The following is a 17,746-nucleotide window of genomic DNA, read 5'->3' as shown; positions in this document are numbered from 1 at the left end:
AAAAGTCGCCACTTGTGCCTCCCTCCCGTACAGCTGCCGTCGACTTCCCCAAGACACTGCACGTCAACACCCGGCCATGGACGTACACTTCCGACTATCAGGTACTGTTAAACTCACTAAAACACTAGCAACACAATAGAAAGATAAGGGATTTCCCAGAATTATCCTAGTAAATGTCTCTAAAAACATATGAATCCGTCTCAATGCAACGCGATTGCAATCGCGGTTTTTTTTTAAATTATTTTTTTCTTCTTATTTTTCCACTCCGTCGCTATCAATATCCTCAAACAAGAATCTTTCATCCTCGCTTAAATTAATGGGGAAATTGTCGTTTTCTCGGTCCGAATAGCACTTTTTGTTGGAGGCTCCCATTAAAAACAATGTGAATATGTGAGGAGCCATCACACGTGTGACGTCATCGTCTGCGACTTCCGGTAGAGGCAGGGCTTTTTTCCAGTTGCGAAATTTATCGTGGATGTTCTCTACTAAATCCTTTCAGTAAAAATATGGCAATATCGCGAAATAATCAAGTATGACACATAGAATGGAACTGCTATCCCCGTTTAAATAAGAAAATCTCATTTCAGTAGGCCTTTAAAGCTCCATCAGGTTTTCATCCAGGATGTCACTGTACATTGCTGCATTCTCATTTCCCTTTATCCAGTTCCTGCCTCTGAAAACCATCCCCACAGCATGATGCTGCCACCACCTTACTTCACTGTAGGGATGGTATTGGCCTGGTGATGAGCGGTGCCTGGTTTCATCCAAACATGACACCTGGCATTCACGCCAAAGAGTTTCAATCTTTTGTCTCAACAGACCACAGCATTTTGTTTCTCATGGTCTGAGAGTCTTTCAGGATTATTTTAGCAACGGTTTTACTAGGAAATGGCGTCTGTCCAGCCACTATATCATAAAGGCCTGACTGGTGGATTGCTGTCCTTCTGGAAGGTTCTCCCCTCTCCACAGAGGAATGTTGTAGCTCTGACGGCGTGACCATCGGGTTCTTGGTCACCTCCCTGACTAGACAAAGATGAATGCAGCCATGTACAGAGACATTGTGGATGAAAACCAACATTTGACATCCAACCTGATGGAGCTTGGGAGGAATGTGCGATACTGCCCAAGTATAGGTGTGCCAAGCTTGTGGCATTGTATTCAAAAATACTTGAAACTGTAATTGCTGCCAAAGGTGCATCAACAAAGTATTGAGCAAAGGCAGTCAATATTTATGTAAATGAGATTTCTCAGTTTAAAAAAAAACAAGTTTCACCTTGTCTTTATGGGGTATTGTCTGTAGAACTTTTAGGACAAAAAATAATTTATTCCATTTTGGAAATGTGGAAAAACTGAAGTGCTGTGAATACTTTTTGTTTGCACAGTACTTTAGCATTTTATCCCTAGCTAGCTGTTTTCCCATTGCTTGCTTTCATCAATGCCTTTATAGCGCGCGCCCTCATCTCCAATTCAAGAAGTTCCAGCTGCCGAAGTGATGGCGTACATGTTGCAGCGCTAACAGAGGCAGCAGCACAGTCCGGAGCGTCATGGACGGACAAAGCTGGGCTTGCCTTTTTAGCTTCTTTGTCCTTGGACGCTAATATCTCACTGACGCTTCGGTCGATGTCGCTTTGAATGGCTTCAGCTTTCGGCACACACTGCTCTTCGACATTTTTGTCCCCGGGCTGCTCATCTTTGGGCGCATCGATGTCACTAGTGTCGGCATTGATGCTTAGGACGTCACTGTCCTCACTGGAGGCAACAGCCTCTGAAAAAAAAAATATTCTGGGTAATGCTCAATACAAAATACAGCATTACAGTATTTTAATACAGTTTAGTAAAGATTATCTAACTGGTTTTCCCATTTAAATTAATGGAAATGTTTTGCTTCAGGGTTAAATCGTGACGATCATGCAACATTAACAGAAAATTGTTAACAGTAACTAGTTAGTGTAAAAATATGTTAACCACAACTATTTACATAAAAAACACAAACATATGAAACATTTTTGGAATGACAAAAATATTGCACAAATGTTAAAAGGACTGGCAAAACACAATTAAACAAATAAAACTTAGCCTCTTTTTACGACTAACAAATAAGGAGTTGCAATACTAGTCAGAAATCATTTCTCAGAAAATGTAAAATGTTAAAAATTGTTATTAGTATAAAGAAAAACAATACAAAATATAGATATACTACATATCGTTTTATGATGACTAACAGAAAATGGGTTGTGTTGCTACATGGCAGCGTTCATTTTGTTGATTAATAGCTGACATCATAGTGTTTGTCAAAAACCTGTTTACTACCTGACAACAAAGGAGACAACTAATAAAACCAATTTCACCTTCACAACAAATTTGATGAAAGGAACTGACCTGTTTCATCAACAAATGAAAACGAGACGAAAATATTGACAGAAAGGAAATCCAATTTGTTTTGATGTGGAAATGTATCAAATATGAGAGATGTGGCGGCTTTGTGAAGTAGGCCTGTTGGATTTTCCACTGTGAAAACAATACCCTATGTTGCAATATTTCAACAGGTTACCTTGCAATGTCTACGCCTGGAGAAAGATGAAGCGTAGACATATGGACACATTTCATAAATGGCGATATAAAAAACAAGACAGTGTTATTATATTCATATGTTATGTTTACTGTCGTTTTTATTGCTGAGAAACAGTAGAGTTGCATTGATCCCAAGTGCAGTGCAGATTTGATTTGTTACTTTATTCTGTTGTTGTACTGTGTCATATTAAACATATATACTATTATTATTGTGAAACTGACTTGATATTTTCATTGAGAGCAGGTCTACTTTTGTTATCTTTATTATTGAGATCCTTTGCAGGTCGTCTAAAAAAGGTGGTTTCAAGGAAACTTTAAAAATGCCTTATCCTTTATCATTTATACTTTAGTTGACAAAATCTACTGTAATTTTAGTTAAAGGAGCCATATGTAAACAATTAATGTCAAGTTATCATTAAATGGCGCTGATATGTCAAAAGGCTTTAATAAATCATGTTCTTTTCAAATACCTCTATAACTGATAACAGTATTTCGGACATGCTCATTTCAAAATTAAAAAGTTAAGTTAAAAGTTAATCAATATTGGCAAACAAAAACAAAACGCACACAACCTAACAACAAACATGCAATGAGTTGTGTTGTTTTAGTGCATTGTTAAAGTTTAAAGGTTGCAAAAACTAGGGGTAAATGATAATTATTGGGCTGATATTAGGAATTAATACGGTCCACTGATACATGAAATAACATAAAAAAGTAGCTCAGATAAAAATTTAAAAAATCCTCTAATGATGCTAGTGTAGCCATACTTTGCTGTGAAGATGAACAAATCAAGCACTCCAACTTGGTAGGAGGTCCTAAACTTGCCCTGAGCTCACAGTGTTAAACATGGCATCGATTGTGCGGGACGTATTTATTACTTCAGAGGAAGACAGCCCATGTGTTGCCAAGGGATGCAACAGTACTCGGTAGAATACCAAACAGTTTGGTCCACCCTGCTCCAGGACAGTACGCCATATAGACCACGGATGGTGTTGTGTGAATGTGTATGTTTGTGCGCGCCTGCCTATTCAGGGTTGTGAAAAGCCCTCCTCACGAAATAATACCATATTCGGAAACCACGGATGACACGCAAGCTGTCCAAAGTCGGGACCCAGGGCGGACCACTCATCTGTGCATGAGTTGGGGACTTCTCCGCGCTGCTGACTTGTCTCCACTCAAGATGATCGTCTGCTGGCCCCACTATGGACGGACTCTCACTATTATGTTAGATCCACTATGGACTGAACTCTCACACTATGTTAGATCCACTATGGACTGGACTCTCACACTATTATGTTAGATCCACTATGGACCGGACTCTCACACTATTATATTAGATCCACTATGGATTGGACTCTCACACTATTATGTTAGATCCACTATGGACTGGACTCTCACACTATTATGTTAGATCCACTATGGACTGGACTCTCACACTATTTTGTTAGATCCACTATGGACTGAACTCTCACACTATTATGTTAGATCCACTACGGACTGAACTCTCACACTATTATGTTAGATCCACTATGGACTGAACTCTCACACTATTATGTTAGATCCACTATGGACTGGACTCTCACACTATTATGTTAGATCCACTATGGACTGGACTCTCACACTATTATGTTAGATCCACTATGGACTGGACTCTCACACTATTATATTAGATCCACTATGGACTGGACTCTCACACTATTATGTTAGATCCACTATGGACTGGACTCTCACACTATTATATTAGATCCACTATGGACTGGACTCTCACACTATTATGTTAGATCCACTATGGACTGGACTCTCACACTATTAACTACATCCACTCGACGTCCATTGTACCGGTTGCCCAGGGGTGGGGGGTCCCCACATCTGCGGTCCCCTCCATGGTTTTGTATTGTCATCCAATTGGGTTGAGTTTTTTCATGCCCTGATGTGGGATGCCGTTGCGGCATGTGCAGCCCTTCGAGACACTTGTGATTTAGGGCTATATAAGTAAACTTTGATTGATTGATACATTTAATAATCGTGAAAAATATAGACAATGTGTTCTGTTAAACGGGAACTTCACTTTTCTAACATCCACAATCCCTATGTACAACAAAAAAACATGTCTTCTTTTCATGCATTGTAATTCTTAAAATAAATGATCAAATCCACCTTTGAGTCTTTCTTACCTCCATGTGTGCACAAACTACAGTGAAACCCAAATGTTTAAAAATTACATACATACGGTTGGTATCAATCTTAAGAAACAGGAAGTTATTGGTATGAGCTTGAAAAAAGTAATATTGTTCATTACAAGCTAGAAAAAATATATATGCATGTCTTGCGGTCTTTCGTGACAAAGCGTTACAAAACTGTAAAAAAAATGTTCGCACACAAAAACACGACATAAGGGATCGCATGCTACTTTAGAAAATGTTTAGCATTCATATATATAAATATATGTACACATACACATACGTACACACACACACACACACACACACACCTATATACATGCACTGTATATATATATATATATAAAGTTAACCACTATTTGGTCTACAATGTTAAAAAATGACAGAGTCACGTTGGCACACGAACAGTTTTATCGGTTACAAACTATACCGAAAGTAGGATTTCAATGACAAAAGTCATTCGCTCACCTCTATTAGCAATGAAAACAGTTTGTATAAAACCAAATCACATTGCTGCTTTGCAAGATTCTTCAAGTGTAAAAAGAAGTCAAGTACTGCAAGCCATAAAACGCAAAAGACACTAGGTTAACATAAATAGCATTGTGACTTTACAACATGTCATTAAGTGTAAAAAGAAGTAAGCCACTCTACCTTATGAACTTTGACAAAGAGTAGTGACGCGTACTCCAACTTCCTGCTTTGAACGCGATAACATCCAACGTATATTCTTCTTCTTCCTTTCTTGTGCTTGTCTTCTCTGTTGTCGAGGCTGCTTCTCAAGTGCCGCGGAAAAAAATCCAACGAAAACGCAAACCGCGCGCAAATATAAAATAAATTTCTGGTCATTTTGCTGTGAATTATTCCCAGTACAATTACTTACAAGTTTATTTAACATGCGTAAACTTACCTTGTTTGGTGATGTCACGTTTTGTTGAGTCTTTCACGCACAGCGCAATGTCTTCTTGTCTGAACAGAACAAAACTCTCATTGAAAATTGTTACCATAAAAAACTACAAACCTTTGCTTAAGGAACTTACTGGCTTTCTGAGGGTTGATTTTCTTTCGTCACTTGCTCTCCTGAATACAACAAAAACGTAAAGCTATTAGTGTAAAGCATGTGAAAAGCTTAAAAACAAAAAAACATCAAAATAGCCATACCAGATAGGATCTGCATGATGTTTCGCTCCGAAATTGGTTCAAGTTGATCCCAACACAGTTTTCGGATTTCCTCAAAGTTACAATCCTGCGGGTCAAAGTAACAAATGCAGAGAAGCTAATGGGATAGTTTTTTTTTTTTTTTAAATGTCCTTAATTTGTCCAAAATAAATGAACCTTGAATATGATATTAACTATTAAATCTATTGATAAAATAAAACAATGTTATGATTAGATATTTTAGTTAAAAATAGATATAACTTCTTAATATAAACACATACACAAACATATATATCAAAACATATAGTTATTTTTAAAAAATTTCATCCATCCATCCATTTTCTACCGCTTATTCCCTTTGAGGTCGCTTGTGCCTATCTCAGCTACAATCGGGCGGAAGACGTAGTACACCCTGGACAAGTCGCTACCTCATCGCAGGGCCAACACAGATGGACAGACAACATTCACACTCACATTCACACACTAGGGCCAATTTAGTGTTGCCAATCAACCTATCCCCAGGTGCATGATTTATTTTCATTTACAAGTCCATTAGAACTGATGATACATTCAAACTAAAAACAGAAATATAATTTTTAAATTAAAAACATGGTGACATGATAGTGTATGTTGATTGTATAGTTTCATCAAATTAAGGCAAAAGTACAATCATACATTTAATGATTAACTAATTTAAATCGAATACAAATTACATAAAAGCATGTTGTTTTTTAGTTGATTTTTGCCACTTAGAGAGCCTTGACTAGGCGAAAATCATGGCATGAAAGTGGAACATATACATAAAGAAGATCTAAACTTAAAGTCGATTATTTCACAATTACATAACATAAGCGTATTTTAATTGTTATACAAACGATTTTACTTCAATAGTATACATCATAATAAATACTGATATACATTTAAGTACAGTACAGAGCTAGCAAGCGCAGCATATGCAGCGTTCAGTGTCCCTCGTATTTTGGACAGCTCTTTAACGAAGCCTTTCCTTGGCCTTTTTAGAAAAAATCTTTACAATAGGATAATTATTAATTTCACCTTAAATTCATCGGGAATCATCCTCCGTAGTTTCTTCTCCCCTAACACGCGGAAGCATTGCTCCAACATCTCCTTTTTGTCGCTCGTATACGCCGTGATGGGTTGAAATGGCACCGCGAGATCCAGTCCCCCTTCCTCGATGTCACTGCCGACCCTGTCCAGCTCTGATTCGGCGAGCTCTTCCTTCGAGTCCTGGGTGAACAAACGTGTCCTGCCATGAATTTTACACGTCAAACTAAAACTGCCTTCAGAGAGTTTTAAGGCAAACCTAAATAACTTCTGAGACGTAAACTACAGATGGTCTCCAAACGCAACACGACACTGAGCTTCTATGAACGCTTAGGAAATCTCACCTCTACGTTACATTCAGCGCTTCTACGTTTACTCCCACGATGCCGTTCAACGGACGAAGTGTGTTTTCGCTTCTTTTCGCCGCTATTTGACTTCTTCTTAAGCATTTTAGGGCGACAGAGAACTCAAAATACATCGGTCACGCTGGGGTGAGCGTCGCTGATTGGTGACGTCATCAGACAGCGGCTGTTTCTCCTTCGTCAATATTAGGGACAAGGACAGGGAAATGCTGCCCTCTAACCACAATATGGTGGTACTTCTACTAGGTGTTATTTTTTTTTGTTATGAAGTAAAATTAGTTACAGATATTTGAAATAATATCCATCCATCTTTTTCCGCTTATCCGAGGTTGGGTCGTGGGGGCAGCAGCCTAAGCAGGGAAGCCCATACTTCCCTCTCCCCAGCCACTTCGTCCAGCTCTTCCCGGGGGATCCCGAGGCGTTCCCAGGCCAGCCGGGAGACAAAGTCTTCCCAACATGTCCTGGGTCTTCCCCATGGCCTCCTACCGGTTGGACATGCCCTAAACGCCTCCCTAGGGAGGCGCTCAGGTGGCATCCTGACCAGATGCCCGAACCACCTCATCTGGCTCCTCTCGATGTGGAGGAGCAGCGGCTTTACTTTGAGTTCCTCCCGGATGGCAGAGCTTCTCACCCTATCTCTAAGGGAGAACCCCGCCACCTGGCGGAAGAAACTCATTTCGGCCGCTTGTACCCGTGATCTTGTCCTTTCGGTCATGACCCAAAGCTCATGACCATAGGTGAGGATGGGAACGTAGATCGACCGGTAAATTGAGAGCTTTGCCTTCCGGCTCAGCTCCTTCTTCAACACAACGGATCGGTACAACGTCCGCATTACTGAAGACGCCGCACCGATCCGCCTGTCGATCTCACGATCCACTCTTCCCTCACTCGTGAACAAGACTCCTAGGTACGAGAACCATGGAAATAATGGTTTGAAATAATATTTTTCAGAAGAATATAAGAAAACAATTGAAGCATTTAATGATGTAAAATCAATTTTTAAAATAAAGAATACTATTCCATAATATTGATATGAATCAAGTTTTGACATCCGTCTACGCTACTAAATGTGGTTCCTAATTCTATTAAATCCATCCATCCATCCATTTACCACCGCTTATTCCTTTTGGGGGAGCAGGGGGCGCTGGTGCCTATCTCAGCTACAATCGGGCGGAAGGCGGTTTACACTCAAGTCGCCACCTCATCGCAGGGCCAACACAGATAGACAGACAACATTCACACTCACATTCACACACTAGGGCCAATTTAGTGTTGCCAATCAACCTAAATCAACCTCTTTAAAATCTTACTTTTTCTTTTTTTTTCCACCATCCAGATATCATATATGATGCCCACTTTCTCGGCGTTGCTACGCAACCTTATGTGTAAGTTTATGTGTAGGGCATCTGAGTCTGAAAATGACATAATCACTGTGTTAACGAACCCTGGCTGCAGTTCTGCTAGATACTCATCTGGACTGTGGAACCATTGGCACACATGTTTGTATGTTAGAAACTGACATTAGAGCTTTATGTTTCTTTTTATTGTTTTGTTTGTTAATGTTTTAGTGTTTTGTTTTGTTTTTAATGTTTTTTATTTTATTTTTTATATGTTTAATGGATCTTAAGGTCTGCAACAAAGATTGATAATGATGATAATATACTATAATGCAGTGGTTCTCAACCTTTTTTCAGTGATGTACCCACTGTGAACATTTTTTTTAATTCAATTACCCCCTAATCAGAGCAAAGCATTGATGGTTGAAAAAAAGAGATAACGCACTATGTCATCAGTTTCTGATTTATGAAAATGTATAACAGTGCAAAATATTGCTCATTTGTAGTGGTCTTTCTTGAACTATTTGGAAAAAAATATAAAAAAATAACCAGAGACATAAAAAATAAACTAGTGATTCAATTGTAAATAAAGGTTTCTACACATAGAAGTAATCATCAACTTAAAGTGCCCTCTTTGGGGATTGTAATAGAGATCCATCTGGATTCATGAACTTAATTCTAAACATTTCTTTACAAAAAAATAAATCTTTAACATCAATATTTATGGAACATGTCCACAAAAATCAATATTGCATTGTTGCATTTCTTTTCACAGTTTATGAACTTACATTCATATTTTTTTAAGTATTATTCAATAAATATATTTATAAAGGATTTTTGAATATTTGCTATTTTTAGAATATTTTTAAAAAATCTCACGTACCCCTTGGCATACCTTCAAGTACCCCCAGGGGTACGCGTAGCCCCATTTGAGAACCATTGCTGTACTGCATTGGTTCTCATCACCAAGTACCACCTCAGGAAAAAAATGTCTCTCCGTATACCACCACATTGAACAACAGTAAAATACAGTAGCGTCGTAGGCCTAAGTATTAACTAAACACAAGGCAGCATTTCATTTGACAATTATATTTAATATTTTTTGCCATTGTAACATTATACACAGTGAACAGTAACACTGTTTGAATATAGGACAATGAAATATTGCACTTAAATAATGAATACATTGCAATATATTGGAAATAAAAGTTAAATAAACATTGTACTAAAATGGCAAAATGCAGTTTTAGTGACTTAAAATATACTTAAAATTTAAATTAAGGACAAGGAGTAGAAAATGGACGGGATGGATGTGTCTTGATTGTATAGTGGGAAGGCTGATTAACCTTTGATAATGGCTCAAGTCACATCATTACAACATTTATCCATCCATCCATCCATTTTCTACCGCTTATTCCCTTTTGGGGTCGCGGGGGGTGCTGGCGCCTATCTCAGCTACAATCGGGCGGAAGGCGGGGTACACCCTGGGCAAGTCGCTACCTCATCGCAGGGCCAACACAGATAGACAGACAACATTCACACTCACATTCACACACTAGGGCCAATTTAGTGTTGCCAATCAACCTATCCCCAGGTGCATGTGTTTGGAAGTGGGAGGAAGCCGGAGTAACCGGAGGGAACCCCCGCATTCACGGGGAGAACATGCAAACTCCACACAGAAAGATCCCGAGCCTGGATTTGAACCCAGGACTGCAGGACCTTTAAGTGATTATTTGAGATACCACTAGATGGAGCCCACGTCCCACAGTTTGAAGGTCACTGCTTATTTGCATATTTATTTCTAGCCGCCTTGCAAGAAGGACAAGCGGTAAAAAGTGGATAGATGGATAGAGAAGATGAAACTTTCAAGGTGGTTTCGGCATACGCAAGTCATAAATCACTCTTATTGCCGTTCCCGCCTTTGTCTGAAATAAGGCCCAGAAGCCTCGGCGATCTAGTCCGGCCCGGGCGCCATGGCGACAGCTGTCTCCACATAATGCAGGTTGTTACCCTGATGGCATCCGTAGCATTATGTGCTGCATCGGGTGGGCGGTTGCGCATCGATCACCATCACAACGGTCTGTTTTCTTTGCAACATCTGCTCTCCTGTGCACCCTGTTAAGAAGGCAATGATGGAGCTGGCACTGATGTTGTATCAGAGAGGAATGCAGACCGCACAAACTGTAATGTTGTCTTTTATTGAAACGGAGGAATTGGTAGTGCATAGGCCACATTCAAGGCAAAAAATAATAGGTACAAGTGAAACACAGCAGGAAATAGCCAACTACAGAAAGGAAAATACCACATTTCGCAATATTTTGCCACAATAGTATTGCTGGTGGCTAACCAACAATATTTTGTATCACCTAATTGCTATACTAGACTCAAAAACAATATTTTAACAACAAAATACGACAATATTTCCCCCCAATAACACGCTATTAGCGTCCGGTATTTTATTTAATTTCCTCTCCACTATTTTAGTTTTTTTCATTAAATACATTTGTACCTGCATTTTGCCTGCCGCCTCTGCATCCTGGGGTGCAGACCAACAACACCCACATCGAAACATAACACAAAAATGCCTTTTATGACTATGGAAACGTGAATGTGTGCTATTTTTTTGACACAGTGGTGGTGAAAAAAAACATTATTTTACTACCAAAGTATAAACTGTACTTGTTTCACGGACATTGTAGTTTGTAATTTTGCATTATATCAAATAACTCCTAAACAAAATACGTTTTAGCATAGACAGATGTTGATGACATTTAACAGTAAAAGTATGCAATATGCAGTTGACAACATTTTGCATTTTTCCAAATATCAAGTCGACAGGCAGCCGCTAAGCATGACTGACACGGCCCCGTCTGACATATTACTGTCATTCTAAACTGTCACACATGTTATTTAAAGTCCCATAAGCCCCTTGATTTAACCGTGACTAATATTCCGACTGCTTCGTCCGTCCCTTCCCATCACTGAAAGACTCCCCCAGACCGAATCGGCTCCTATGGGCGGCAAATGAAAAGAACGAGGTCACTAGTAACTTAAGAGTTTTGATTGACGCTCTAAGAGAGGTATTTATTCTCAGGGCGCTCAGAAAAGTGATTGTGGTCTTCAACTGTCATGCATTATTCTGAGAGACGTGCCCAATATCCCGGCAACACAGTAGAAGTGCACCACGTGCTCCAAAGATGGCGCTGTTTTGGGGCTTTAACTGGTTTTATAGCATCAAAAGAAAGAGGATGGTGTAATGTTGGCATGTAAAGCTGGTGCTAACATAACTTAAGACGGGAACTGGCTTGTCCAACGCTCCTACAAACACCGTTCCCATATGAGTTGGGAAATTGTGTTAGATGTAAATATAAACAGAATACAATGATTTGCAAATCCTTTTCAACCCATATTCAGTTGAATGCACTACAAAGACAAGATATTTGATGTTCAAATTCATAGACTTTTTTTTTTTTGCAAATAATAATTAACTTAGAATTTCATCGGTGCAACACGCGCCAAAGTAGTTGGGAAAGGGCATGTTCACCACTGTGTTACATCACCTTTTCTTTTAACAACACTCAATAAACGTTTGGAAACTGAAAAAACACATTTTTGAAGCTTTGAAAGTGGAATTCTTTCCCATTCTTGTTTTATGTAGTGCAGGGGTCGGGAACCTTTTTGGCTGAGAGAACCAAGAATCAAAATATTTTAAAATGTATTTCCGTAAGAGCCATATAATATTTTTTTTCAACACCGAACACAACTAAACGTGTGCATTTTTAAGTAAGACCAACATTTCTAGAGTATAATAGCTCTCCTATTATTTGAAATAACATTGTTAAATAAATAAATGATAAATGGGTTGTACTTGTACAGCGCTTTTCTACCTTCAAGGCACTTAAAGCGCTTTGACACTACTTCCATATTTACCCATTCACACACACATTCACACACTGATGGAGGGAGCTGCCATGCAAGGCGCTAACCAGCACCCATCAGGGGCAAGGGTGAAGTGTCTTGCTCAGGACACAACGACAATGACGAGATCAGTACTAGGTGGGGATTGAACCAGGGACCCTCGGGTTGCGCACGGCCACTATTCCACTGCGCCACGCCGTCCTGGTAGCGTTTCAGATGTTACTAGACACATCTACAAGGACAACCCTGGAAAATCCCCCATCCGCTCACCGTTTCAATAGTGTTCCAGTGGGATTCCAAAGCCACACCTGAAAGTCGGATGGCCGCGGCAAACGCCAGCGTCCCATAGAGAAGCCAACGGAGGAGCCAAGACCACAGACGCCCCCCTGACAGCTGCAGGAGGAGGTCCCACAATCCACCGAAGTCCCCGGCAAGAGCCGACCCAATACCACAACTTCTCCATCCAAAAACCTGCTGGCCGACACAGAGAAACATGTTTGCCCGACCGCTCTAATTATTATTAATTATTATTAATTAATTATTAATTATTATTAATTAGAATTATCCATCCATCCATCCATTTTCTACCGCTTATTCCCTTTCGGGGTCGCAGGGGGCGCTGGCGCCTATCTCAGCTTCAATCGGGCGGAAGGCGGGGTACACCCTGGACAAGTCGCCACCTCATCGCAGGGCCAACACAGATAGACAGACAACATTCACACTCACATTCACACACTAGGGCCAATTTAGTGTTGCCAATCAACCTATCCCCAGGTGCATGTTTTTGGAAGTGGGAGGAAGCCGGAGTACCCGGAGGGAACCCACGCATTCACGGGGAGAACATGCAAACTCCACACAGAAAGATCCCGAGCCTGGATTTGAACCCAGGACTGCAGGACCTTCGTATTGTGAGGCAGACGCACTAACCCCTCTGCCACCGTGAAGCCCTAATTAGAATTAGAGAATTGTTATTCTGAAGCTAACTGTGGAGGGGGCGTGGCCTGCGGGCCTGCAGCGAAGCAGGGTGTGCCAGGACCGGCCTCGAAATCAGCGGCAGGTGCGTAAATGGCCCACCTGGGCCTTGTTGTCTAATCACCTGTCGCTCTGTTATAAGCAGCAGCCAGGAGGAGAGACGGGGGTTGGGGCTGGAGCCAGAGTGCGAGCGAGAACGAAAGAAAAAAATACAACTCCTGGAAAGCAACAGAGAGACTTATTGAAAAATAAAAAATATTGCAACCCTGAAACAGGCTCTCATGTCGGTGCTTGGTGGTCTGAAGAACCCCCCGGAGGGCAAACCCTAAACTAATCAATAATAAATAAATCACTTCTTACCCTTAATGCAACTTCTTGAACAAGTGCGGTAGAAAAAAGGATGGATGGATTCAAATGCATGAGCATGTTTTATATTTTGAACGTTATTTTTAACACTTTGATTACAAGTGGAATTATTCATTACTTATGTTAAACAGTGTCAGCTCAGATTTATCCGAGAGCCAGATGCAGTCATCAAAAGAGCGACATCTGGCTCGCGAACCATAGGTTCCCTACCCCTGATGTAGAGCTTCAGTCGTTCAACAGTCTCAGACTCCACAAAGCTACTGTGAGAGGATATATCATTTCATTTGAAAGCTCAAAACAAAGAGAAACAAGAAAAAGGCAGAAAGAATTAGAAAAAGAAATAAAAGAAATGGAAGAAATTCATATAAATTATCTTTTGCAGTCTGACTACAATAAGATTCTGAAACTGAAAAATGAATACAACTCTCTTCTTCACGGGGAAGTATCTAAACCCTTGCTGAAAAAAAACAAAAACATTTTGAAATATCCGATAAACCACAAAAACTTCTGTCTAGACAGCTCATAGGAGATCAAGCCAAAGCTGCTACTCAAAAACTATGCTCAAAAACAGGGGAAACATGTACAGATCTACAGGATATCAATAATGTCTTCCAAGACTTTTATTCAGAATTGTATAAATCTAGTTTAGCAATCTCGGCTAATGATTTAAAATATTTTTTTTACCTCATTAAACCTACCTCAACTGAGTCCAAAGCATCAGAATTCTTTAGACAACACAATTTCAACTGAAGAACTGCAAAAAGCACTGAAATCTTTCTCCGTGAATAAAAGCCCTGGTCCAGATGGATTTGGTGCAGAGTTTTATCAAGCTTTTAGTGAAATACTGTCCCCTATAATACTTAAAATGTTAAATGAGTCTTTCGTGAACAATAAACTTCCAAGCTATTTGTATGAAGCTCATATTACCAAAAAAAGGAAACAATCCACTTGATCCAGCCAATTATAGACCTATCTCCCTGCTCAATTTAGACCAGTGGTGTCAAACTCAAATACAGAGCGGGCCAAAATTTAAAACCGAACAAAGCCGCGGGCCAAGGTTGAACAAATGAACTCTTTAATAGGGACCCAAACAAGTTTTGCATTGAATATTGACCTTATATAACTTTATAGTGACATGCAAAATCCAGTTTCAAATAATAATAATTAAAACATATCAATGGCATGTCAAATAAAACAAAAACACAAATTTAATGCCTTTTTTCGGCGGCGGGTTTGAGTTGGGGCGGGGTTTGGTGGTAGCGGTAGTGTATATTTTAGCGTATCGGAAGAGTTAGTGATGCAAGGGTTTCTATGTATTTGTCCGGTTGTGTGTATGTTGTGTTACGGTGCAGATGTTCTTGTAACGCCGGTTCGGCATTGCGGTACCGGGTTCGATTCCCTCGTGGATGCGTCAAACGAAGAACACAACAAAGGTAGGATCTAACAAATTTATTAACAAAAGGTGAGCTCTGAAAAAAAAACACTGGAGCTAATAAAGAGGGAAACAAAAGACGCTAGCGTGAAAGCTAGGAAATATAAAGAACTAAGACTTAGCATGAAGGCATAAAAAGTAAAAACAAAGATGATTAGCATGTGAGTTAAAGATGACTAGGTGGCTGAGCTAATGAGCTAGCGAGAAAAGCATACCTGACGTTACGTTGCGTGAAAACAAACTAGAGTCTCCGAAAGAATAAACAGAAGAGGCTGGCTTATGAAGGGAAGGTGATTAACAAAGAACAGGTGTACAGGAACCGGGAGTAGCAGCTGAAACTAATAAGTAACCATGGTGATGGACTAAACGGGAAATAAACGGATCAAACGGATAATGAGAACAAAGATGGAAAAATAAACAATGATATGTGAAGATCCGAGTCACGGATCGCAACAGTTCTCCCGAAATGTGATTGTCATTCTTGTTTGCTGTGGGTTCACGGTGTGGCGCATATTTGTAACAGTGTTAACCTTGTTTATACGGCCACCCTCAGTGTGACCTGTATGGCTGTTGACCAAGTTTGTGTGTGTATGAGCCGCATATATTATGTGAGTGGGCTGGCACGCTGTTTTTATGGCGACATGTAGAGAACGCCAAAAGCAGTGCTTTTACTGCCCGCCCCCAATATTATTGTCCGGGTGGAAATCGGGAGAAATTCAGGAGGGTCACTGAACTTCGGGAGTCTCCCGGTAAAATTGGGAGGGTTGACAAGTATGAGTATTAGCGGTGAATGTGGTGTTACAGCGGCGGACCATCTCTAATTTTAATTTGATATTGCCTCAAGGGCCAAATTTGGCCCGCAGGCCAGAGTTTGACACCCATGATTCAGACCATAAGATTCTAACTAAGGTACTCGCAACAAGGTTAAGCAACCACATAACAGAAATGATTCATCCGGATCCGGTCGGTTTCAACCCGGACAGACCTTCTTTTGGCAATGTACGGAGATTACTGAACTTGTTGTACCCAGACTGCACAGGAAACAAAAAGGCCGCCGTCCTGACTCTGGATGCTCATAAAGCTTTTGATTCAATTGAGTGGGCTTATCTTTTTCATGTTCTCAAATTATTTGGGTTGGGAGAACATTTTATTAAATGGGTTAAAATAATTAATTTTGCACCAAAATCATATGTCATAACTAATAATGTTATTTTGGATAGTTTTGAATTACATCGCGGCGTGAGACAGGGCGACTGCCTTTCGCCCTTACTTTTCAATTTGGCCCTCGAACCCCTAGCTATTGGTTTAAGAATGAACTCTAATATTAAATAATTTTTAGTGGGCTCATAAGAGAGTCTCATCTCACTTTATGCAGATGATGTACTTGTTACACTTACTGAGCCAGAAATTGCATTACCACTTCTTTTACAATATGTAGACTCTTTTGGTAGAATATCTGGTTATAAAATAAACTGGTCCAAAAGTGAGCTTATGTTCCTAGGAGTTAAGATCAGTCAAAATCAAGTTAAAGTCTCAGAAAATTACATATCCTATCTTGGCTTAAAAATATCTAAAAATTCTGAATCAATACTAAAGTTGAACTTTACTGAAGCCTTTGAGAAACTGAAAGCATGTATTGAGTATTGGAAGACCCTACCTCTCTCTATGTTAGGCAGAGTGAATGCTATCAAAATGATCACTCTGCCAAAATGTATTTATCTTTTTCAAAATTTACCAATTCTAATTGCTGCAGATTTTTTCCAAAAACTTGAATCTTTAGTTCTAGATTTTGTGTGGGGATGTAAAATACGCAGAATATACAAAAAGCACTTATTTAGATCTACAAAGGAAGGGGGACTGGGTCTTCCATCCATCCATCCATATTCTACCGCTTACTCCCTTTTGGGGTCGCGGGGGGCGCTGGTGCATATCTCAGCTACAATCGGGCGGAAGGCGGTTTACACTCAAGTCGCCACCTCATCGCAGGGTCAACACAGATAGACAGACAACATTCACACTCACATTCACACACTAGGGCCAATTTAGTGTTGCCAATCAACTTATCCCCAGGTGCATGTCTTTCGAGGTGGGAGGAAGCCGGAGTACCCAGAGGGAACCCACGCATTCACGGGGAGAACATGCAAACTCCACACAGAAAGATCCCAAGCCTGGGATTGAACCCAGGACTGCAGGACCTTCGTATTGTGAGGCAGACACACTAACCCCTCTTCCACCGCGAAGCCCCTAATGTTCAAAAATTATTATTGGGCATGAAATCCGAACGCATTGACCTACTGGAAGATGGGGTTCCCAAAGAATGAATCTCTTAAAGGCCTACTGAAACCCACTACTACCGACCACGCAGTCTGATAGTTTATATATCAATGA

The 17,746-nt window shown here is 40.2% G+C and overlaps 1 protein-coding gene and 1 long non-coding RNA gene across 2 annotated transcripts in view; both read right to left on the bottom strand.

Moving 5' to 3' along the window:
* Nucleotides 1-17,746, bottom strand: part of LOC133560248 (uncharacterized) — a 42,747-nt gene that overhangs the window by 2,243 nt on the left and 22,758 nt on the right. The window lies entirely within an intron of this gene.
* Nucleotides 1,252-7,489, bottom strand: LOC133560247 (caspase activity and apoptosis inhibitor 1). Its single transcript, XM_061912564.1, has 6 exons — nt 7,316-7,489; nt 6,963-7,154; nt 5,910-5,994; nt 5,789-5,828; nt 5,659-5,717; nt 1,252-1,765 (listed from the first exon to the last, which is right to left on the bottom strand). Exons 1-6 carry the CDS (start codon nt 7,418-7,420, stop codon nt 1,401-1,403), a joined length of 846 nt encoding a protein of 281 aa, XP_061768548.1. The 5' UTR covers nt 7,421-7,489; the 3' UTR covers nt 1,252-1,400.

This window comes from Nerophis ophidion, linkage group LG10, assembly GCF_033978795.1.
Source record: "Nerophis ophidion isolate RoL-2023_Sa linkage group LG10, RoL_Noph_v1.0, whole genome shotgun sequence".
Taxonomy (NCBI): Eukaryota; Metazoa; Chordata; class Actinopteri; order Syngnathiformes; family Syngnathidae; genus Nerophis; species Nerophis ophidion.
Note: the sequence above shows the minus strand (reverse complement) of the source record. Positions and strands in the feature narration are given on the sequence as shown.